The sequence below is a fragment of the Cupressus sempervirens genome, chromosome 11, assembly GCF_028749045.1.
Source record: "Cupressus sempervirens isolate cs-2001-9-10 chromosome 11, ASM2874904v1, whole genome shotgun sequence".
Classification (NCBI taxonomy): Eukaryota; Viridiplantae; Streptophyta; class Pinopsida; order Cupressales; family Cupressaceae; genus Cupressus; species Cupressus sempervirens.
Genome location: NC_143128.1, coordinates 408,871,264 through 408,894,833, shown reverse-complemented (window position 1 = coordinate 408,894,833; position 23,570 = coordinate 408,871,264). Strand labels below are relative to the sequence as shown.

Genomic DNA, 23,570 nt, shown 5'->3' with positions numbered 1-23,570 from the left:
AACAACAAATCTGGATAATTAGAATGAAGCCCGAGGTGCCTATTTATTCTTTTTCCTCCACTTTCTCCAGAAGCTTCTAGAACATTATTTTGTTTTATCTATTAAGTGACTTTATAAAATATTTTATAATTCAAGTCACTTTATTAAATTAATTAAATATAAAGTTACCTTTTAATATTTATTTATTTGATAACTTTATAAATAATTAACTTAATACCACTTATTTATTTAATTAAAATAATTAATTAGTCATCCTCATAAAATATTCATTATTTTGGACAACCTAATTAATTAAATTAATTAAATCAAATTGCCTCCAAAATGGGGACATGACATCATGCCACACCATCCAAACCCACATGAAATGTTAACTTTTCGTTTAAATATGTGTCTAATAAACTTTTTAAGTGATTGATGATGCTGCATGACACACCTCCAACTCAGCATCATGACACCCCCTCCAAACCCACCTGAAATGGTCCCCAACCGGAGCTATCAACCAGTGAGGCAAAACATGGGGTTCCTCGTCCTCATTAACAAAGTTAACACTCAAACCCCTAGAAAGATGCATCAGTGAAGGCACAAGCCTGCAAACACAAGAGCCCAGCAGCACTTCAAACCTTGGTGAGCACAATAAAGCCACCATTTAACCACCACACTAAGTGGTGGACCCTTTGTTAACTATTTATCATTATATTAAACAATTATAAATAAAATAATTACAATATTAAAAAATTATAAAATATTAGAATGATAAATATAGGCTGTACTGTGTTGTATTGTATTGTTCAAAATAAAACTATTGAAAAAAATTGTAAATTTGAAACTACAAAAAAAATTGCAGGTTTGGCAATTTAAATGTTTAATTTTTTACATTTTGCAATTCAAGCTTTTATTTTTTTTAAATAATGAATTTTTTTAAGGTTCACAATTGTTGTTATTACAATTATGTGCACTTTAAAGTTTCAAATTTTCATTTTCAAAATGAAAATGGGAAAAGAAACCACAAATTGCGAATTGCTCCTAGGACAGTTGTTTCCACTTATAGCTATGATCTAAGTCACAAGGTTTGAATTCGAATGTGAGTTCATCAATCATAAAAGTTGGAAAAAAAAAAAACTGACCTTAAATTTAAGTTATATATATTTATGTATTTTCAAATATTAGTAATATATCCACAAAATTGTCAAAATATTTTAACATTGTTAAATAATTTCACTAAATAACTCAATATCATTTCAAAATAGAAAATATTATATTATATAACAATATTATATTAAATATCATAAAATTCAGATGAAGTTTGGAAAGGGCAATAATTCGCTAAAATTAGAATCTCATGGATGAAATTCGACATATCATGTGACTTAGCCTATGAGTTTTCAGCAACCCACCACTATCTTCCCTGCAACGCATGTTTTTTTAACAGCACACAGCATGACTATATTTGCCTGATAAATATTTTTGCACTAACAGTGGCACTTAAAATGAAAGAAAAAATTTAAAAACAAAAAGTGTTAAAAACACCAAACCCAATGTAATTCAGCAGGAATTCCTAGTCCTAATGATTCCTGATGTACCGTACCTGGAATTGGCAGGTAAACCTAAAAACTCAGCTTGAGAAGAAACCAAGCCTCCCATGCATTTCAGTAATGGTAAGATTCATCAAATACACTTTCAAATCTTAAATCTGCACGTATGTTATCATACCATCTAGCTAGGCACTTGATAGTGATCATTTTTACTTACAGAAGCTGCTCTTTATGAAATTGTGAAGCTGCAGTGAATTCAGCTAACCTGAACTTCTAGAAGAAGATTCTCACAAACACATTTTGCAGAAATCCTATGAAGACATTTATTTTTATCTCAGACATAATTGTTTTAACTTGCCATATGCTATGCCACAACTCATTGTGCATTGAAATTAATTTAGCTAACCTGAACTTCTACAAGAAGATTCTCAGAAACACATTTTGCAGAAATTCTATGAGGACATTTATTTTTATCTCAGACATAATTGTTTTAACTTGCCATACGCTATGCCACAATTAATTGTGCATTGAAATTAATCTAAACGTTATTGCATAACATACATGGTATTTATGCAGAACCAAAATATTACCATTGCAATTTTACAACCGGCAGATCTTGCAGCTTGCACAATAGCTTTGGCAATTGGATGAGTAGTATTCGCCTCAACTGCAGCTGCTAGTCTGAATAGTTCCAATTCTGACAAGTTTGGAGGATTAGATTTCCTACATCATAAAATTCATCACTTCAATTGTCTGCTTAGAATGGATTTACATACATTTATAAGTGAAGACCAGTGACAACACCCATTAAACAGATGCATGATATACTCTGTAGAAAGACATTTCAAGTTTGGATAGTACACATTTAATATATATCCAACAAAAGATTACATATATGGAAGAAGAGATACCCAACAGTGGCCACATCAGTTGGAAAAAAAATATCTCTTTCTCCATTTCCAGTAGCAAACACCTTTGTCACAACTGGCCTACCAGCAGTCAAGGTCCCTGTTTTGTCGAAAACCACTGTATCAACTAAGGAGAATTTCTCCAGAATATCTCCACCACGTATGAGAAGGCCTTGCATTGCACCTAGAGAAGTTCCTACCTAAAAAGGGAGGGGAGAATGAAATTGGAGAAGTTAGGTAGCAAGAGAGGAATGACAAATTTAGAAAAATAATAATATATTGGAAGAAGATAAGGACAAATGTTTTCCCAACTGCCAATTTACCAGCACAGCAGTAGGTGTTGCAAGGCCAAGAGCACAAGGACAAGCGATAACCTGCAGTAAAATGAATTGCATTAAACATCTTCATCACCGCATGCTAGATGGTTTAGAGTTAGTCAATTAAACTTACAAGTGGCAAAATAAAAGAATGTCAAAAAAACACCTATATTAATGATAATTTTGAACATCAATATGTAATAAATGTGTAATTCTTACAATTAAAAACTTATATTGTTATAAAAGGGATGGCGTTTGTTTCTACTGAAAATGTCAATTAACATGAACACAACTTAACTCAGATGGAGTTCTACTCTAGAATAGGCTTTCTTGCCATAACAGGACAGAAAACTTACCTGGATTGGATCCACCTGGACAAATATTTCTGCCTTCCATACAGATGCTCCACTATTAAACTGTGACTATATCCACTAACAACTGATACTAAAATCCCAATTACATTTGTTATGCCCCACATTCAATCCAACTAAAATATAAGGAATTGATGTCTCAAATAGAGAGCTCCTAAATTCAATTTTAGATTGCTCAACTTTCCTCTTGAAATTCTATTAGATTAACCTACCAAGCACGTGTTATAGCCAAAGGATTTTCTTGCCAGCATAAAGGTTGTTAATGTCACTACAACACCTTTAATAAGGCCTGTCTTGTCACTACCAGCTGTTGGTTGAAACTTACTTTTCATCCATGGAATTTCTCAACAGTATATCACCCTTTTGGTTTCTGTTTACGCCATACGGGCCAGAAGACATATATGATAAGTAATATTTTGACATTGGCAATGTAAGAAAACTTTAGTTTCATATTCCAGCACCAACCTGTAATGTCCCCAATTTTGGCAAAATAAATTAATTATTTTGAAGTTATTCAATAAATTAAATATGAAAAGGATGACTTTATTTTAATTTTGTGATTAGTAAGTGACTTTGATTAAAAAAAAAACATTATTAAAATTCACTTTATAATAAGTCATCCAACTTACCGCAGAAGCTATCTCATAACAAAGATTCTAGAAGCTTCAACAAATTGTTATAAATGGAGGAATTTGCAATGCATTTCATATGTTCAGATGTTTATTGGTTTTGATTAAACTGTTGATGCTTTGCCAATAGCTGAAATTTCTCAAGACAAAAGCTTTCAGGAGTTTGACAAAAGAGGTAGAGAGAAACCTTGTTCTTCAAAGTGGTGGATTCATGATATAATCAACATCTCCACCAAATATGTGAAGTCTTTATCCAAAGACAAATTTGCAGTACTGAAATATTCACAGAGCTGAGGTATGTGGTGATTATATTTTATTTGAGAACTGAAGATATTATATTGCGAGTACATGTAGATCCTAGTGTGAGAAAATCTTTCACTTTTGTCAAAGGGTGGATTAAATAAAGGTTTTTAATATTGAGTGAATGATTAATATTTCATCCCAAAAACATGAGTATTTCCCATTGTGGCCGCTATAGCTATTTGTATTGGGAACTGTTGTGTGGTTTCCACACCATTGCCCCATTGCAAATGGGGACACCCTTCTTTTTGCTTTAGCAAGTGGGAGTCACTATCTTAGGTGGCTTGAGTTGGCAACGTTTTCAAGTCTCCAAGTCCATGGAGAGTTTGAGTAATTTTGGCTCGCATGGAAGTTATGTTTGTCCAAGGTTTTGGTGTCCTTTAAAGGTATTTCCATAGCCTAAGTCCTAGTGGGAGGGAAGAATTTTAGTCCAAATGGTAAGGCTTACATGCTTGGGGGAATGAATGTGGGCAAAAGTGAATTTGGTGGAAATCCTTTTAAGTTTAGGATTTTCCCTGGTAGAAATCCTTAACGCTAAGGATTCCCGCCAGCTATCATTTCTCCCCAAAATCTCAAGATTTCCCATTTAGACAACGTGATGTGCAATTGTTGTGAGGAATCTTTATTATGATGGCAAACTAATCAATACAATGTTAAAACAATGAAGAGAAGGAAAAATGATTATTTTTCTCAAAAATAACAATCACAATGAATTTGGTGGAAATCCTTAGCGCTAAGGATTCCCACGGGTGGAAATCCTTATTACTAAGAATTTCCCCCATTCTCCTCATCAACCCAAAAGAGATGCAAGGTCATGCTAAGGCATAGAAAACAAAAAATTAGTGAAAGAATGGGCATAAGGGGCGAAATGACAAGTTTTGGGAGTCTAAGTGGTTGAAGTAAATTCTGGAAATCCTTAGCGCAAAGGATTTCCCCCAGTGGATCCCCCAGTGGAAATTAATAAGGCTAAGGATTTCCACCACTTTAATCCTCCCAAACCCAAATTTCCACCACCCTCTATGACATTCAAAGCCTGATTTATGACATGAAGGCAACATCATGACTAAAAATATAACAAGGAATCACCAAAGAATGTTGAAATGAGAAAATTTTTGAGAAAATCATACTTGATGGAAATCCTTAATGCTAAGGATTTCCGCCACTTTTTTCCCGTTTCGTTTTTGCACCAAAATGCATTTCAAGCAAGTGTTAGAGGTAGAGGATGTTGAGTTAGAATGAAATTGAGTGACAATGATGAAGTTTGGAGGGTTTTAAGACAAAGGAAGGCTACACCATATCTAGAGAAAATCCTTAACGCTAAGGATTTCTACCAGCCAACTCTAATCCTCTATAATCACCAAAGCTGCCCGCCATGAATTATTTTCGCAGCCCAAGGATGGAAAGAAATGAAGCGCCAAGTGAAGTTGGTGGAAAGTTTAGGATTTCCACCACATTAATCCTCCCAACTTGGAATTCCCCCCTTTCCCTTTAGCCTTTATTTCACTCATGTAAATTGAAGACAGATTATATGGGCAGATTGGAGTGTAATGAAACCAATTCAGATCGTACTGCAGAATGTATGGTTCACTCGGAATTTCTAATACAATACTTTAATATGCAAATGGTCTGCTCACAACTAATTAAACAATTTCAAATAGGTCTAGCAATTGGGAACTAATGATTAATTTTATTCACTTAAGCCATTACGGATATACCAAATTTGCATTACATTGTCAGTTTGGAATTCTGAAATGGACACAATCAATTCTGAAATTCAAACTATTCTCAATGTAATAAAAAGATTTAACTTTATTAAATCAGAAAACTGCAAAGGAATTACAAGAACCGTGTATATTTCTCCCAATGACCAGCTGACCTCAATTCTGTCCAAATTGCAGCAGTACGCCCTTATTTGAGAATTTACTTTCATACACTATTTAGCTGATGCAACTGGAATTTACAAATATCAGAACATGAAGTAATAAGAACCTGACTTTGTCACTTCTTCCCAGTCTCCTCCCAAGAACCAATTCGCAGCCCAAGAGGAAAGTTCTGTGCTGTAAATATAGTAATGATTGGGAGCCAGTAAAGGCATTCAATATGCCGAAATCAAATGCCAATGAGGAAGGTAACTTTAGGAGCAGATCGCACTCCTTATGACAATGCCATTTCAGTTATGAATGCTGCCCAGAACAGTCAATCCATGCGGCCAAATGACTGACACCTATACCAGGAGCAACGTTGTCCCAATACCAGGTTAATAGATGCCCAGATCACAGTGAATTCTCCACACTCATAAGCAGGAGGAATTGACACCAAATTTCTGATTCACAATCTTTACCATATGCAGCTCGATATCCTATAATAATTGCCCAGAAGTACAACAGCTTAAGCATTCAATTCACAGGCATAAAGGATCACTTACAGCAAATAGAAACCCATGCCAAATTGATATTCTTTAAGCTAAATGATAAGAGGCAAATCAATGATAAGGGACTCCTCAAAAACCCAATGTAAGCAGGCTGTTTCTAACCACGGTGCTGTGAATTTCTAAACCAAACATACAATTTGCCAATAATCAGAAGTAGGAATTACCAGTAATCAGAATTATGAAAGACCACTCTCTCCAGCATCAATTTGCCCTCTCAGCCACAGGGATCACGGCATGAGATACTTCCGGATTCACCAATAGATAATTGATTCTCAGCCACAGTTGGTACAGAGAGGAAACACCAATTCAGACTTCTCCACTTCAAACCCTTACCTTAGCAGGGAATAGAAAAATCAGAAAACTCACAAACTTTCACCAAGAGAACAAAGGCAAATAGACAATCGGATAATCAGATGCTTTTCTCGTCAAATGGGCTCATATTTATAATCTCCAAATGGCACAAGTTTCTGAAACATAACTCCACTTAAGAAGCTTCATCAACACAATATCATTTTAAAACATTTAAATATAATAAACTGCCTAATTATAATGTAAACTTAGTAATTAATTAATAAATATGAACCCGTGCAATAAATAGCTTCATCCATCACATGCGATGACCAACTGCCAATGCCACCATCTGCATTGCCAAATATGGCAACTTCCCAATTTGGACTTACTAAAAATAGTGAATCCACCACTGAGACCCTAAAATCACACTGTCAGCGCACGAGTGTCACTGCGATGAACTAACTCAATTACCTACACGAGTTCGCCAAAATGGGGACAATATTTGGAGAGTTGTGAGAGAGAAATGAATTTTAACCAAGGTCAAGAGACAGGGAGACTTGGAGGTCTCCAATACTGAAACTAGTACCAGTACGCCAATTTTTCAAAAATAGGAGACGAGGGTACTCGGAGAAGGCAATATTTTTTTTAATAGTTTAAAGAGTCTAAAACTAAATACTAAATACTAACACTATAAAACTAAAAAAGTAAAGTAAATAATAATAGTAATGTCACATTAAAATAAAGTCAAACATTTCAAAACTCACATAATCACATTACTGTATCTCATAGTCATACTTGTTTTCCGAATATTGCATATGATTATCCTCATATCAGATTGATAATCGCTGAGATTATCATTACAAATTCAAATTTTAAATTCAAAAAAGTATAGTTTGATGCTAAATTGCCGATATGCAAACAAAAATGAACAAACTTAGTACAATAAACAAAAACAAGAATCTATTTAGTACTAGTATGTTAATGGTACTATCATCTACTCTACAAGGTTGTGATCATTCATCTCAAGGTCTTCAGCTATCTTGCTCTCCAAAAATTCATTTAAACTGTCATAGGTCTTAATTTTTGCATTAAAAACATTATAATGGGGGCTAAAATACATAAATAATTTAATATTATATTTTACATTTATTTTTTATCAAGATACTTCGGGGAGACTTCATTTTTTGGATTAGGAGACTGGGAGACTTTAAGAGACTTCGTCATGAAGTCTCCAACCTCTTTTGAGGTCTTCGGAGATGCGAAAAGACTTTGAGACGCATCTCTATCTCTGAGACATGTCTTTTAGAGGGGAGACGCGTCTCTCCGTAACCATGATTCTAATGCTAAGTGCAATGAATTTTGTTTATTATTGATGTGGTTTTATTTTTAGAGTTTTCTATACCAACTTTATGCTTTTCTCCTATGTTTTGCAAGGTGAATTCAAGAAGGAGAAGCTAGAGGGAAAGGTGATGATCAGGCTTCAAAACTTCAAGTAGATGCTACAAGAAGATTACTCAAGCTCGAGGATGCCAAGTGAAAAGGATAGATTCGTGTTCAAGCTATCAACCCACAAAGTTTGATTGAAATCAAGATAAAATTCATGAAAGCACACAAGATCCTACTACATGAGGACATATTCAGGGAGAATCAAGAAAGATCAAGTTCACAGTTCACGAGGGCGCAAGTGATTAAAGTCAATTCCATGGGGAAATTTCAAAGAATAGAGAAATCTCAAACATTGTGAGATACTTTTGCAATTTTAACAAACACCTTCTACAGGCCAAGACTCCAAACACAGGATAAGGATGATGACGTGGCAATTGTTTGCCTCCTCCAATTAGAAAATTTCAGTTTCAATCACAGTTAGTCACAACATGCCAAGTGTCCTATTTTCCCATGGGTAAGGAAAATCATTGTAATTTTCTTATTGGCCCATGAATTGGTACCTTCATATAATTGGTTGTAAATTTGGAAACCCTAATTAGGGTTTGTGGGAAGAAATCTTGGCCCTTGGTCTTGAATTGATCTTGGCCCTTTGTTGTCATGGAACTACTATAAAAGGCCAAAACCTTCACATTTTTAAGGGATGAACTTAAGAAATGAGATTCTCATTTGTAAGGGATAGTTCATTGTTGGTTCTTCATGGTGAATTACTTGTTATTGCTTTGGAGTGCTGCATGGTTTCCTCAATCTTTCACTTGGAGAAGATTTATTTTCATGTTGAATTAGTTTAGTTGAACGGAAGTTGTTGCAGACGTTTGCTTGTTTGAATTGAACAAATTTGGGCCAAGAACCTCTTGCTGATGGTAAGGGTGCCTTGTGTGGTAAGTAGATGGTTGAATGCACTTAATTTCAATTGATGTTGAATCTTTAATTTGCATCAATTTGATGGGATTGGAGCAGAGATAATTATTTGGAAACCATTCGAATGTTCCTTAGAAACTTGCACTAAGTAGGTGAAGCAGCTGGTCAAATTACACCTAGTAGAGTCCAAGTCATCCATGATTCCTTTCATTCCTAGTTAGAGGTAAAAGTAGCAGTAAAATTAATTTGGAGTTGAAGCAAAAAATCAGAACCTATATTTTCATTGCAAATTGTGAAGCTAAATCTTTAGAAGTGCAAGAGTTGATAACTCTTGAATAAGTAGTGTAAGTCACTTTGTGATTACCAGCATATAACATCATCAAACTGAGTGAAGTCCACAATTAAGGAACCTTGAAGTCATTTAATAATCTTACTTTGCAAGCTTAGCATGAGAGACAACTTTATATCAAGAGAGGATTGAGCGTTTGTTGTTTCTCCTTGAGACATCAAGTATTTGATTCTGCATGTTGTATTGGAAGAAAACTCACATCAACAGGAACTTTAATGTTAGCAAGGGTTTTTAGAAAGTTTATTATCATATATTGGGTGATGTGAATATCCCAGCTTCATATGTTGTGCGATCAACATCTATATGGTAACTATGAAGTAGTGATTGCTTCCATGTTGGGGAAAGCATACATAATATATTTGATGGTTCATGGGTTCTGATTCTGTTGAATAATATTTGAAAGTAGACCCTGGAGAATATTTCAGAAAGATCAATTCCTATTTAAGACTTTGGCTGACCTTATAAGGGAGGTGTTTATTAATGCCACAAATCTCACCAAGTCCCGAGAAGCCTATTTGTCAAAGTTGTTGTGGATAAATATTTGTATAGCGCCTCCAACTTCATTCATTGGTCAAAGCAGACAATCATTTCCTTAACGAAGAAAAATACTTCTTTAGGTTCCCCAATCATTCATGGAGACACAATAATCTTTGCCTGCTTCAATAGGGTTATGGAGATCTGGAAGGTTAAAGGATATGCACAGAAAACATAGCCTTTACTATTACGCTAAATGCTAAATAGTAAAGACTGAACAAGCTTGCAAGCCGGCTCTAGGCGAGTCCTCAACTTGGACTCTCAAGTTTTTTCTCAGCACTCTCCCGAATCCTGCAGATGGACTCTCGCTGCAGATTGAAAAGGCCTAGTCAGCTTTAAGGTTATCTTCATTTTTCTTCTCATTTGTTATTTGTTATTGCCCAAACAAAGGTCTGTTATTTTTTATTTCTTATTGTCAAAGCCTGAAAATTTGAGTTATAACAGGAGGAAAAAGCAAGAAGATGTAATCTTTAGTTTGCTGCTTCACTTTTGGACATACAATTTTATATAATTTTGTTAACATCTATAAACTGATACTGCTGTTATATAGTCTAAGGTTTTGAAACTATGAGTATCAATGATGAAACTTCAAATATTCAATTTTTGGAGATCATATGATGTGTGTAATGTTTCAATTATGGATCTTATGCTCTCTAAATGCATTAATTTCTTTTTGTTTTTTGTAAAACTATGATTTTTTTCTTTTCCCGAGTCCTGTCCAAGTCCAATTTTTTCAGCTGTTGAGTCTGAAGCAAGTCCGAGTTTTCCAACTATGGTAAATATCAGAATTCTGAAACCTGTTTTGCATCTTTTCTACCTGCATTAGTTCTGTTGAAGAATCTTAAAGTTAAAGATAAATTTATAATCATCAGTTCCTATTATAAATTCTGTAACTGCTCTTAACCAAGGGTCCATTTCATAAATCTGAATGTGAACTTTGTAAACCAAAGTCATTCAAGAAACACATGGAGGCAAACTGTTTGGCAAAATCCTCGAACAGGGTGAGAGGAAATCAGATTAGCATTCAATGGGGATATTATACATGGCAAAGAAATTTTCCTTGTAGTGACCATGACATCAGTTATAGATATGTGAATCAATTTACAGCCCACATAAGTGTTAATTAATTGTATATTTATGTCCTTCATGTCATGTGGGTGTACTTTGGAAGCCAAAAGTCAATGGTTCGACTTTGGAGAGGACTGAGAGAGAGTAGATCATTGAGTTTTTTCAAATCTAAGTGTGTTCAGAATAACATTAACTGAAGTTTCCAATAAGGAAGCAGATCAATCTTTGTGGGCTACCCTTTCAAACAGTGACTTCTTTTCTGAAGTGTTCAAGATCATTCATGCTTTTTGGTAGCATACAAAAGTGGACCTATGAACTGTTAAGATTGGGGGCCACCTGAAGAACTGCGAGATGGGACAATTGAGATACAATAATTTAACAATTATTTAATATCAGCAAGCAATATATCTTCTATGTTTTGGCTATTTTTCATGTATTCAATCACATACAATTATGTCTTTCTCCCCATTTTGAGTGTTCTATACATCACCCTCCCATGATTTCTTCATTGTGTTACCACTATTCAAATTGTCATTGTCAATATTATTAGCATTCACTGCCAATGACTAACAATTTAAAACTATGCTACTATCCGGTTTATCAGTCATTCACCAGGTATGTTTAAGCAAACTTTTATTATGGCTTATTAGCATTGCAGTATCTAACCACCATAAAATTATTGAATTTCTTAATTTTGAGCTGTTGTTTCTCATCATGATTATCTTTCCTAATTGAAATAAGACAACATGCAAAACAGAATTACAAAGGTAAGGTACATAAATGAGCAAAACATGTAGCCATGAATAATGATAATTAGAAAAAATAATCATAGAAATGAGTGGAATTAATAACTCACCAGAACATTGCATGATAACTGTAATGCCAATAGAACTGCACTTCCATGTGGTGGTACAACAGATGGAAAAAGTTTTGTACCAAATACACTCCAAAATGCAAATGTAGCTGCTGAGAGGGCCATCACACCATAACTGAAGCTACCTGCAACCTGGCAAGCAAGAACAGTTCAACATTGGTAATTAAAGCCAAAATACAGATAAAACTTTATTCCATCTAACAAGAATCTCCAGTGACTTATTTAGCTGGGGACATTTAACCACATGTGAATAAATTGGAGTGCTAATTTATCTAAAAAAATAAGTACCCATATTTGAATTGTCCCACCAACTCATATTGGCTTTTCCTCTGTCCCTCCAAAATAAAAAATTGCCCAGCATTCCTAGTGCAGGAGCACCTAACCCTCCATTCACCATGGCATCTATTAACTCTTCATGAGTTCTACTCAAAGGCATTTAAGCCTAAGAAACATTTGTAATAAGGTAGTCATAGTTATTCAATAATTTGAGCCTAAGTGTAAGATCTAGTCCCCATTTGGTACTTTATAAACCATGGGTTTTGACTATGGTCAAGAGGCATTTCTTAGACCTAGCATAGGATAGGAGTGTCTTTAGGTTTCTAAACATATTCTACGCCCCTAGGGCACAAGGCAAAAGAACTAGAAGGATCAGATTGTGCAATTTATGAAAGTAGCAAAAAAGCAACTAAAAGTTGCTTCACAACTTTTGTTAAAACATCCCCCAACCGTCACAACCTTTGAATATCGGTTGGGATGGTTGGGGAAGGACTTCAAATAGCCCTTTCAGGCAGGTGGAAGTCTCAAAATGTAATTTTGCCTTTCAAATCAAATAAAGATCCCATTTTTCCTTGTAAAACACCGCAATTTTTTAGTATACAAACAAGTACAAATTGGCACATGTGAATAAACCATTGTTCTAGAATCCTGGATATCATAGTTGATCAATGCAATTGATTTGAGGGTTTGAAGTGCTCTACAACTCAAGTTATTTCAAGTTTCTTCTCGAGTGCACCAAAACCCTCCTTTTGGTGGCCAGTTTCAATAATGAAGCCCTAACTTGCATTCCCACCATGGGATTTCCAAACCACTTGGTAAAATGCAAGTTAAGAAGTTGTATTATTGTCGTAGGTAAATATTGTGTAGTCGACAGGATGTATGCCGTCGGTAGATATTGTGTAGCCGATGGGTCCCTTCGGGAAGGTTCTTGTATGTAGCGGACGAGCCCTTTGATAATTGTCATGTAGCCGACAAACCCCTTCGGGAAGGTTCTTCAGAAAGTATTTATACACCCTTTTGGGTCATTGTAAATCATCTAATCATCTAGATGTAACGTCTTTGGCATCTGCAAATAATACAAGGAGTTCTTCTGTTCTTATCTATTATCTATATGCGTTGATTTCTTTACCCAGTACGGAAAACATTTGGCGTCGTTGCCCTATGAACCTAGAGGGAGGGAGGAATGAAGATTAATGCCAAATCAGCTTAACAAAGATTGAAATAAGGTAAAGGGAAAAGATGCAATACGTGCTACGAAAGAAAATTTAATTTTGGCACAGCAAGCTGAACGCAGACAGAGGTTTCAGAAGATTGCCAACGGACACAGAAGTGCGGAGGACTTGTTGGAAGAGACTTGACAGTGGGTGGAGTTGGTGGACGAAGCCAGGGACAAGTTTTTGAATTTGTATTCGCCAAGGGAAGAGAATCCAGACGAAAGAGAATCAACTCGCACGGCTCGGAGTGCCAAAGGAGCAAGAGCGTGGAGTGAACTCTTCATCTGCGATACACTTCCAGAAGGGACAAATTCGCTTAATGGAGACCTTTCTTCACCAAACAGCACAGCAGCCGAGATACCAAACGTCAATGTCGGGATACCAAGCATCAGTGTCGGGATACCAAGCGTCAGCGTCGGTGTCGGGATGGCGGGACCAAAGGAGAAGTTGCCTAAATTTGATGGTGATGGAGCAACTGACCCCATCCGACATTGTAAAACTTGTGAAACAATTTGGAGGGTCAATGGCATAACGGATACAAATGAATGGATGAGGCAATTTCTGGCAACCCTACAGGGTGTGGCAATTGATTGGTTTACTAATGCCGATCCACAAAAGTTAAACAGTTGGGATGACATTAAAAGGAGTTTATCACAGAATTTCAACTCTTGCAAGATGACAATGAAATTGTAGCCGAGATATTCAATACTAAGTAGGGGAAGAATGAAACAGTTCGAGTCTTCGACAAGAAGTTGAAGGACTTGATCAATAATGGAGAATAAGCCGGCTGATGGGCTACAGAAAAGATGGTTCATTGAAGGCCTTCACCCAAAGTTGCGAAAGAAGATGAAGATCGTGCCACCATCGTCATACACTGAAGCGTACAATCAAGCAATGTACCTGGAAAGTGAACACAAGATGAAAAAGAAGAAAAGTAGCTCATCTGATTTAGATGATGACACATCTTCAGAATAGGAGAGCAGCGTTGACAAAAAAAGTAGCAAGAAGGTTCGTGCCCTTCAAAAGGACATGATTCGGATGATGAAAGAGTTCAAGAACATGCAGAAGGAGACCAAAGGAAACGAGTTATGGTGCATCAAGTGCAAGAAAGAAGGCCATTCGAAGGGATTCTATCCGAAAGATCAATTTCGCGAGATTTGCCAGATCATGGGACATTCGATAAAGGAATGCCCTTTCAATCTAAAAACAAAAGGACCTCAGCAAGTGTTTCTGACACAGGAGGCTTCCACGTCAGGAGGGAACGGGAACACCAGTACGGAAGGTGCCAGGTCGGGAGGGTACAGAAACAATCGGCGAGGACAAAATAACAACAGCGGCAACAACAATAATGGCGGGAGCAGTCGAATTCAATACAATGCAAACGGATGGCCGATCGTTCAATGCCATGCATGCAATTTGTGGGGCCACTTTGCCCGAGACTATACAACGGCAAGTGGACCAAAATTATTATGCAGATGGTGCGGACCTGACGATCACGAAGATGCCAAGTGCCCGAAGTCGGGAGTAAACTTGATCACCGTCGGGACGGACGAAGAAGAGGTTCCGGCCATCACTCGAAAGCAAGCGAAAGTATACCCCGATCCAACGGAGGAAAAGAAGAGACTGGAGGAAGCACGGGTAGAGATCTAGAAAGCAACGCAGGCAAAGAAGGCACACTTGAAGGACAGGACTGGTACCTCCGCACGGAACTACACAAAACAAAACATCGTACGGCAAATATTACAAACCAAGGTAACCGTCAGGATAAATGATTTTTTTCTCGCTATGCCTCAACTCCGTACGGCACTCACAAATATAGCTCCAACTATTAAGCTACCAGCAGAGCAAGGAAGGGAGAAAGAAGGTGGCGCGAGTGCAAAAGATCCAATGCTGTTAGCCCTCTCATCCGGACGCTATCCTACAGTTGTTGAAATGGGAATTCTCGGGACTGTGTTGATAGACACGATTGTGGACGGAGGGTTCGATGTCAATGTGTTACCAAAAGACACCTGGAAAAGGTTGGGACAGCCAATGTTGTCGCCACCTACGTTCCAATTATTAATGGCAGACCAGCACAGGATCAAACCATTGGGAGTCCTCACAGCACAACTAGTGACAATTGGAACACAGTCATTCCTGCTCGACTTCGTCGTCATCCCGCTGAAGAGGAGAGAATACGACACTATTCTGGGCTGTGGATGGCTCGTGCAAGCAAAAGCCAAGCATGACTGGAAGAAAAATACATTATCACTAGAAAGCAAAGGGAGGAAATTCATTATTGATCTACACACGCAAATGGCCAGGGAAGAAGCTCTGTCATCAGATTCCAAAGGAGAGGATGAAGGGAGGCAGCGTATGGAACCAGATAAGGAGGGAGTCCTGCAGTTGGAAGGAGACAACGATTTGGATTCTGTCAATGGTCTTTACTACTGGCAGATAGAGGACTACAAACTCTTTCCAAGCTGTAATATGTTAAGGGTGGACGAAGGTGAGAAAGAAGAGGAAAATGAATGTCTAAGGGCCCGTTTGTTTGCTAGAATTAACCTGGAATAAGGAAACGGGAATAGGAAAATTCGAATAAATCTATTCCAATTTTGGCCCAAAATGAGAATAAATCAAATTCCAAGTTTTTTTAGGAATTAGATTTATTCTTGCATTGGACCAAAATTGGAATAGATTTATTCCAATTTTCCTATTCCCGTTTCTTTATTCCAGGTTAATTCCAGCAAACAAACGGGCCCTAAAGGAATACAGAGAAGCGGAAGAAGGAAAGGCAGTTACGGCTAAAGCTGAGTGGAAGAATATACAGTACGAACAAAAAAGGAAAGATCCCACCATACGACTACGCAGAAAGAAAATGTTACATCAAACCACGGATATAACAGAAAGGTGCTGGCAGCACGGAAGACACATCATACGGTCTGCACAAGAAACAGAGAGGAAGGGTTTAATAAAAGTTGCAGCAATACGGAGTGGAGGTGTTATTGATGGCAAGAAGGGGCAGCTGATGGAGTCCATGGTACCAAGCTTCGGGAACAAACTAGGCGATATGGAAAATCGGATGGAGAGATCGTGTACCTTAAATAAACTTGATGAGTGATGATTGCAGGCACAAGGGGCCACAGAGATAACACAAAACAGGCATAAGGCATGGCACGATAAGCACATGAAACTGAACAGGTTTCAACCCGGTCAGTGGTTGTTGAAGTATGATGGCCGGAATGAGATCAAGCCAGGCAAGTTCAAGGTTAAGTGGATTGGGCCGTACCAGATTCGGGAAGTGGGTGATAATGGACCAATAAAACTATGGACACTAGACAGAAAGGAAGTGGCCGACACAGTGCATAGGTTGAAGTTGAATGTCTACCATAAAAGAAATAACACACCTCCATGGACGAACAACTGAGAAAAGAACAACTGTAAGTACTGTATATATGTAAATATTGTACATATGTAAGATAAGTAAGGATAGGGTTATTCAAAAAAAAAAAAAAAGTAAGTGAAAAGTCACCGTAGGGCTTTTAAGCTCCTTCACCGTACGGCATTTTTAAGAGCATCCATCATACAGCTTTCCAAGTACATGGCGGATTGTGAAACTTGTGGGCAAGGATGCAACGTACAGATGCAATTGCCTTTTGATTTAAAATTTTGTAGATTAAGTTGATGTATGGATTCACTAGTTCGATGTCCTTGCTATACGGATTTTCTAGTTAATTGGAGGATGCATCTTCTGCCTGGCACTGTACAACAACTTGTGGCCTCCTGAAGGACACTGTATAGTGGAATTAAGGTAAGGATAATGAAGGTTTGATTTAGCTTGATGTACAGATTCTTTTCCCTAAGAATGGTGTACGGCTAGGAAATTTTATTGATTTAGTCATCATATGGATTTTCACAACAACCTCCACCATACGGCTTTCTAAAGTCACACACACCATACGGGTTTTTATAAAGTCTATTTATCATACGGCGTACAGATTTTGGAGAGCAGATCAAATACCAACTTGGTGTATGTACTCCCCAAACTGGCATATGGATTCTCCATAAATTAGCATAGATTGTTGTACGGGTTTTTCCTCTATATTTGGCATACGGGTTTTTGGAGATTTCCGTATGGGGTTTTCCTCTATATTTGGCGTACGGATTTCTGGAGATTGTTGTACAGGTTTTTTACTTCTATAATGGGTGTATGGATTTCAAGAGATTGGCGTACGTATTTTAAAATTGGAAGAGACACCGTATGGATTTCATGAAAATAATTTGCTGCCCTTTTGCACCATATGGATTTGAATAGCCTTTTGTTTCGTAGCGTACGGATTTGGAGAGTCTTTGTTTCACACCATACGGCATTTGAGAGGTCTTGCAATTGTTCATTGCTGACGTACGAATACTATATGAAGTTGGAGGTTGCTATATAGCTTGACGTCCAGATTTGGCTTAGTGTACAAATTTTAGAACAAGGGTCCTTTGTGTTTTGCTGGCTAGCGTACGGCATTTTCAAACTGGTGAAAGCTTTCATAAGGGTTTAAAATATTAAACTCACCATCGTATGGTCCCTGTGAATGCATCCGTACGGATATTTATTGAAGGAAAATTACACATCAGCATAGTACGGCATCACAATTTATCTCCAAGGGGGCAAACACAGGAAGTTTTCTTAACAAATTTTAAAAAAAAAAAACAATGACAGCTTGTAACAGTTTGGAATGAGTAACGCATGATGCCAAAGGGAAGGGTAGACAGAAGCAGTTGCCAAAAAGAGTGGAATCAGAAGAAAATGACAGAAATAGTGTATTCCATGCAATTTTGTGTGGGTTTCGGAGTGCTAATTTGGTCTTGGCTATTGCCCCTCGACCCCGCCCTATATCACGACAAGGAGCTCGCCCAGGGCGCTGCCCCTAGACCCCGCTGGGGGTGATGCCCCCTAGACCCCCAGTCGTTCCGGCTATCAATTGTGGGAAGTGTGACCAGTTGATGAGACCTAGAGCTAATACGAGCATGGAATGTATGTGTCCTAGAGGCACTTGGAGTAGGTGTTGGACATGAGACTGTTTTGGTGGATGCATAGAGAGCTCGGGAGGAGCTGATCATCTAGTTGGAGGCAGTGTAGTGACACTTGGCTCAGGGTACCCAGGAGTTGGAAGCAGAGAAAGTGGCACGGGTGGCTATCAAGGTCAGCTAAGGAGACAGTATTGTGTTAGCAGAGGCTACAGATGCAATGTGGTTTGGAGACCAGTTTGGTGCAGGCACGAGACAAATGTGAAAGTGATGTGACAAAAGCAGATTTATCTTGTTGTACTTAGTCAATTAATGAATTTTGTTTGTTAATTGTCTCGGATATTTTGTAATTGTCGTCCAGAGACGACTTTTTCTTTTGGGGGGGATGATGTCGTAGGTAAATATTGTGTAGCCGACAGAATGTATGTTGTCAGTAGATATTGTGTAGCCGATGGGTCCCTTCGGGAAGGTTCTTGTTATGTAGCCAACGGATCCCTTTTGGAAGGTTCTTGTTATGTAGCCAACGAGCCCTTCAATAATTGTCATGTAGCCGATGGACCCCTTTGGAAAGGTTCTTTGGAAAGTATTTATACACCCTTTTGGGTCATTGTAAATCATCTAATCATCTGGATGTAACGTCTTTGGCATATGCGAATAACACAAAGAGTTCTGTTGTTCTTATCTATTATCTGTATGTGTTGATTTCTTTATCTAGTACGGTAAACAATTATAACATACCTAAAGGATGGGAGATGGAAATCAAGGATACTGCTTTTTCTATCAAGCCCTAGGCCAAACATCTCTGTGTGTTTGGTGTAGGACAGCAGGTATTAGAGTGTTGCAGGCACTTGGGGGATGGATGAAGTCAACCTAATGGTGGATATTGAAGCCTAATAGTTCCTTACATGTTTCCTAATTGGTAGTTTTGCCTGGTCAAACATCTAATTAGCATTTCCTTCACAAACCCTAGTAAGTAGGCTTAAACAAGAAATTTGCTGAATTTTTAATTAGGGCATCATCTGACCAGTCTAGAATATGCAAGTTTGGAATCCTATACTCCTTCCAAAAAGGTATCCATATATGCAATTTGTTTTCCAGGTCCTTTGGAGGAATTTCCAACCAAGTCCTAATTACCTTGTTGAAAGGCCTAAAAAGGGGCTCCTTGGCCTAATAGGCAATATGGCTATTTGAGACCTTTGGGAACAAAATGGGCTGATCAAACTCAACAATTTGAGATTGCTAATCACTAAGGAACCTTTCCACTTCCCCCCTAAACTCATAGGTTCCATATCCAAGCAAAAACCTAGTTTGTGTAGATTTTGTGCTTTGAAGTCTAGTAGTACAATATTGGTGCCTAGGCTATGTTTTGGAGTAAAGTTGTTTCAAAGGTGTAGAGCCCTCTCTTGACTCTATTTTGGAGCACTTGGAAGTATCCTAAGGCTACAACACATCAATTTTGTTGTTTAAGGGAGAGCTCTACATCAATTCCCTATCCAAATGTTAACTCAATGAAATATGATGATTTGATCTTAGGGATTGATGTAGAATATCTTTTTCATGACACACAAGAATCAATCGCAATTTATGCAAAATGGCATTGTCTAATAGAGATATCAAAATATTCAAGAGATATAATTGAAATTCATTGATGGTCAATTATGATCACTGTTGTGCATAAATGGCTCTCCTACTACACATGCAGCTCATAATAATTTATAGAGCTAGTGTGTATACATTCTTCACAAGTTTGCTAGTTTGCACACATGCTTGTGTGTATGTTGTTTGTTAGTGTGTGCACATGCCTGTGTATGTTGTTGAAATTAGGATCAGGTCTTGCGATTGACCAATGTTTTGTTAAGTGTTAGGGTTTTAAAATTCTTCAAACAGACAACAGAAAGTATGACTAGATATATATTCTAGGCAATCATATACCAAATAATAAAGTCGGTATCACTATTATATTCCATACTTAATTGTACACATAATATATAAGATAACTTCATTATATTGTATTCATCATCAAATCATTGTATAAGATGTCTCTATCAAATCATGTGTTGCATAGATTATTGCATACTTATAACCATTCTTAGGCCCATTTCTAGATCTATATATCTATATAATATATATAACTTTTCCATCAACACATGCAGATATTATAGTGACTTATCACCCATCACACTAGGGAGTTGATCACAATTAGGTTGCCTCACTAAGACTGAGGATCATATCTTTACTGATGAGGGCTTTAATTAGTCGACTTGGAGGATAAAGAGGAAGAAACAATATCCATGACAGAGGAAGATAGAGCACTATTGTAATGTCGCCATTTTCGTTAGCATCAGTATTCAAGAGATAGCCTATTTTTTTTAACTCTCATTAGCTAGAATGGTAGATTAGGGGGTCCAGTTTGCGAGTTTTCAAGCGCTTCAGGGGGTAATTAAAAGTGTTTATCTCACCAAATCTTTTATTTGTTCTAAGGCATGTTGATATTCAGAGGTTTTTGATTCTGTTTTGAGGAACTTACTATTTATAGTAAGTCAATGGATATTAGAGAGAGACCCTAACTATTTTTAATAAGGCATCTAGATTGACAATGGGAGCAATGGGTTAACCAGTGATGAAGTCAAAATCATTCAACAATGGTTATTAATGGAGTCATGACATTTAATTATTAATAAATTGTTACTTTAATTTTAATATCTCAACTTCATCCTATTGTGACTTCTTGGGCATGTCGCACGCACCATAAGTGTTACGGTTCATGCCAAAGAGACTTTGTCGCTGGCACTTCTGAAAGGAATTTTGACTTCAGTTCTTGCTTCATCCGGTAGTTTTGGCAAGGTTTTTGTTGGTTCGGAGCCTGCTTCGTTTCCCTCATCAGCAGTTGTAGGGGTTTCTCTTGCCAATGTGGGTGGATCGGGGCATGGCTTGGCTGTTAGATTAGGATCTGTGCTTAGAGAGGCTAAGAACAGTTTGACTAAGGAGTTTTTCTTAGGGTGGTTCCATCCTTAAGGCTCTGGTGGTGGCCTTGGGAGCCCCTACGAGTCGTGCTGGAGATGGGTCTTGGCTACTCTGTTTCATTTTATGCCCAAATCGCGGTGGTGGTTTGATGGTTGTTGGTTGCAAGGATGGTTCTAAACCATTTCTTGTTTGTCCTATTATGATGGACCTTGATGAGGATACTATTTCAAATATAAAGCAAAAGATAGAGGCTCTTATGGGAGATGTTATCTACAGGTTTAAGGGTTTTTGGCCCACTCTCCTGGAGCTCCATGCTTGGATTTGAAAGCACTGGGAACCAAATATTTCTAAGTTACTGCAGATCTTACCTATGGCTAATGGCTTCTTTATTGCTAGATTTGATAACCCTAAGGACAAGAGGGCCATTCTTTGTGACCACTTTTATACTTGGGTAAACCATTTTCTGTTGATGATTAAACATTGGCATCAGGATTTTTATCAAACTTTTGAATCTTTTTCTAAGATGCCTGTATAGGTTCATCTTTAAAAACCTTCCCCTACATCTTTGGTTGGATTTTGTTCTTGAGGAAGTGGGTGAAGCATTAGGAAAAATAATTATTGTAGATTTTACATCTTCTGATATGTTTCATTCCACCTATGCTCGGATTCTTGTAGACATTGATGCTTCCAAAGGATTATCAGCAAAGATTAAACTTTGTTCCAAAGGGATCATGGATTCAGACTTTAGATTATGAAGGAATTCCTTATAGATGTAGAAAATGCTTCAAAACAGGTCATGTGGCAGCTAAATGTGACTCAGCCAGAGTCAAATATAAGAGGCCCTCTTCATGGTGGAAGGGAGCTTTGTCACAGTGCTATACGATTACTAAAATATCCTCTCACAAGGAAGTCAATATCACAAATGGTATATAGATTCAGCTAGTGTTGCTCAGGCAATGGATGCCCGGAATGGGGACAGATTAATTTCTACTGAGTCTATCTTGGAAAAGGTGGAGGCTGCTACTGATTTGGAATTGCTGGCTGTGTGTTCTGAGGGTACTGCTTGTCAGGCACTTAAGGGAAGTGTTGGTGGTTAAGTCTAGGTTTGTTGTAGCTGATCAAAGAAATGCTGATATTGTTTGCTTAGTCCAGAATGATGTTGTTGAGGCTGCTGCCGTTGGAAGTGTCCAGCAATAAAATTATGAGGCTTCTTTGGGGAAGACTTCTGGCATTGATCTAGTCATGGCTTCTAAGCCTTGTTCTGGTTCTCCGTTGTGTTCTAGTGTTTCATCTCGAGACTCGCATTCTTGGCAGAATAAAGCGGGAATGGTTGAGGGGTAGATCCCTGTTATGGGAAAGCATTCTAAGAAGTCCCATCCTCACTTTGATATGACTCTTCGCTCCCACAAGAACGGAGGTAAAGGAAAAAACTAGTTTCTCCTTTTGTTTCATAGGTTGTGGGTGCCTTTTAGCAAAACCCTCTTGCACAGTTCGGGCTTAATGATTACTTATTCTCTATCTATGTTTTAGTTGGTTGTGGGATTTGCTTATCCCTTCCTTTTAGCAAAACCCTCCTAGACAGCTCAGGCTTAATGATTATTTATTCTCTATCTATGCTTTAATTGGTTGTGGGATTTGCTTATCCCTCTCGAACAGTTTGGACTTAATGGTTTTCTTTTTTTAACCGTCTTTGTAATGATGGTCTTGGATAGAGCTATCCTCAGCTTTCTTTGACTGATCTACTTTGGGCTGCTTGACATGTAATGCTATTTAGTGGAACCTTTTGACTTCTGTACAGGATTTCGAGGTACCTTCAAAACCTGTTTTTAAATCAAAAACTAATTATTTTAAGGAAATATTATATTGACTTTCAAATTGAGGGGATTTAACATCATGAAGTTAAATTATAAAGTGAGAGCATCTAATGACTTTATTTGACTTTATTATAAAAGGTACATACAACGATTATAAAGTGCATACAAGGAAAAATAAATTTAATTCCATATGGTTAACTTATAATAAAAGCATTTATTATGTGTTTTTAATGTGGCTTGAGAGTAAAACCTTGCAAGGTTTGAATTTCATGCAAAAATATATAAAAGGCCAACAGAAGCATCGAACCTCTTATGCTTGGATGAAATTGACTTTTTTTATGGTGAATATTGCGATTTGGAGCTCAAGTTGCAGGTTTCAGCCATTATCCTCATTGC

General features: G+C 37.4%; 1 protein-coding gene and 1 long non-coding RNA gene across 3 annotated transcripts in view; both read right to left on the bottom strand.

Annotated features, from left to right (window-relative positions):
• Window positions 1-23,570, bottom strand: part of PAA1 (P-type ATP-ase 1) — a 271,870-nt gene that overhangs the window by 141,249 nt on the left and 107,051 nt on the right. For both annotated transcript variants that reach the window (XR_016358675.1, XM_089809766.1), the window contains exons 9-12: window positions 11,891-12,040; window positions 2,764-2,814; window positions 2,444-2,640; window positions 2,123-2,255 (exon numbers count right to left, since the gene is read on the bottom strand). Coding sequence is in view for 1 of the 2 variants with exons in the window: in XM_089809766.1 (XP_089665892.1) it covers window positions 2,123-2,255; window positions 2,444-2,640; window positions 2,764-2,814; window positions 11,891-12,040 (531 nt within the window). In the remaining variant the exon portion in view is untranslated. The remainder of the gene's footprint in view (window positions 1-2,122; window positions 2,256-2,443; window positions 2,641-2,763; window positions 2,815-11,890; window positions 12,041-23,570) is intronic.
• LOC149530196 (uncharacterized) lies at window positions 5,849-6,816 on the bottom strand. The gene is made up of 2 exons (XR_016358677.1): window positions 6,653-6,816; window positions 5,849-6,416 (listed from the first exon to the last, which is right to left on the bottom strand). It is a non-coding gene; the product is annotated as an uncharacterized LOC149530196 (long non-coding RNA).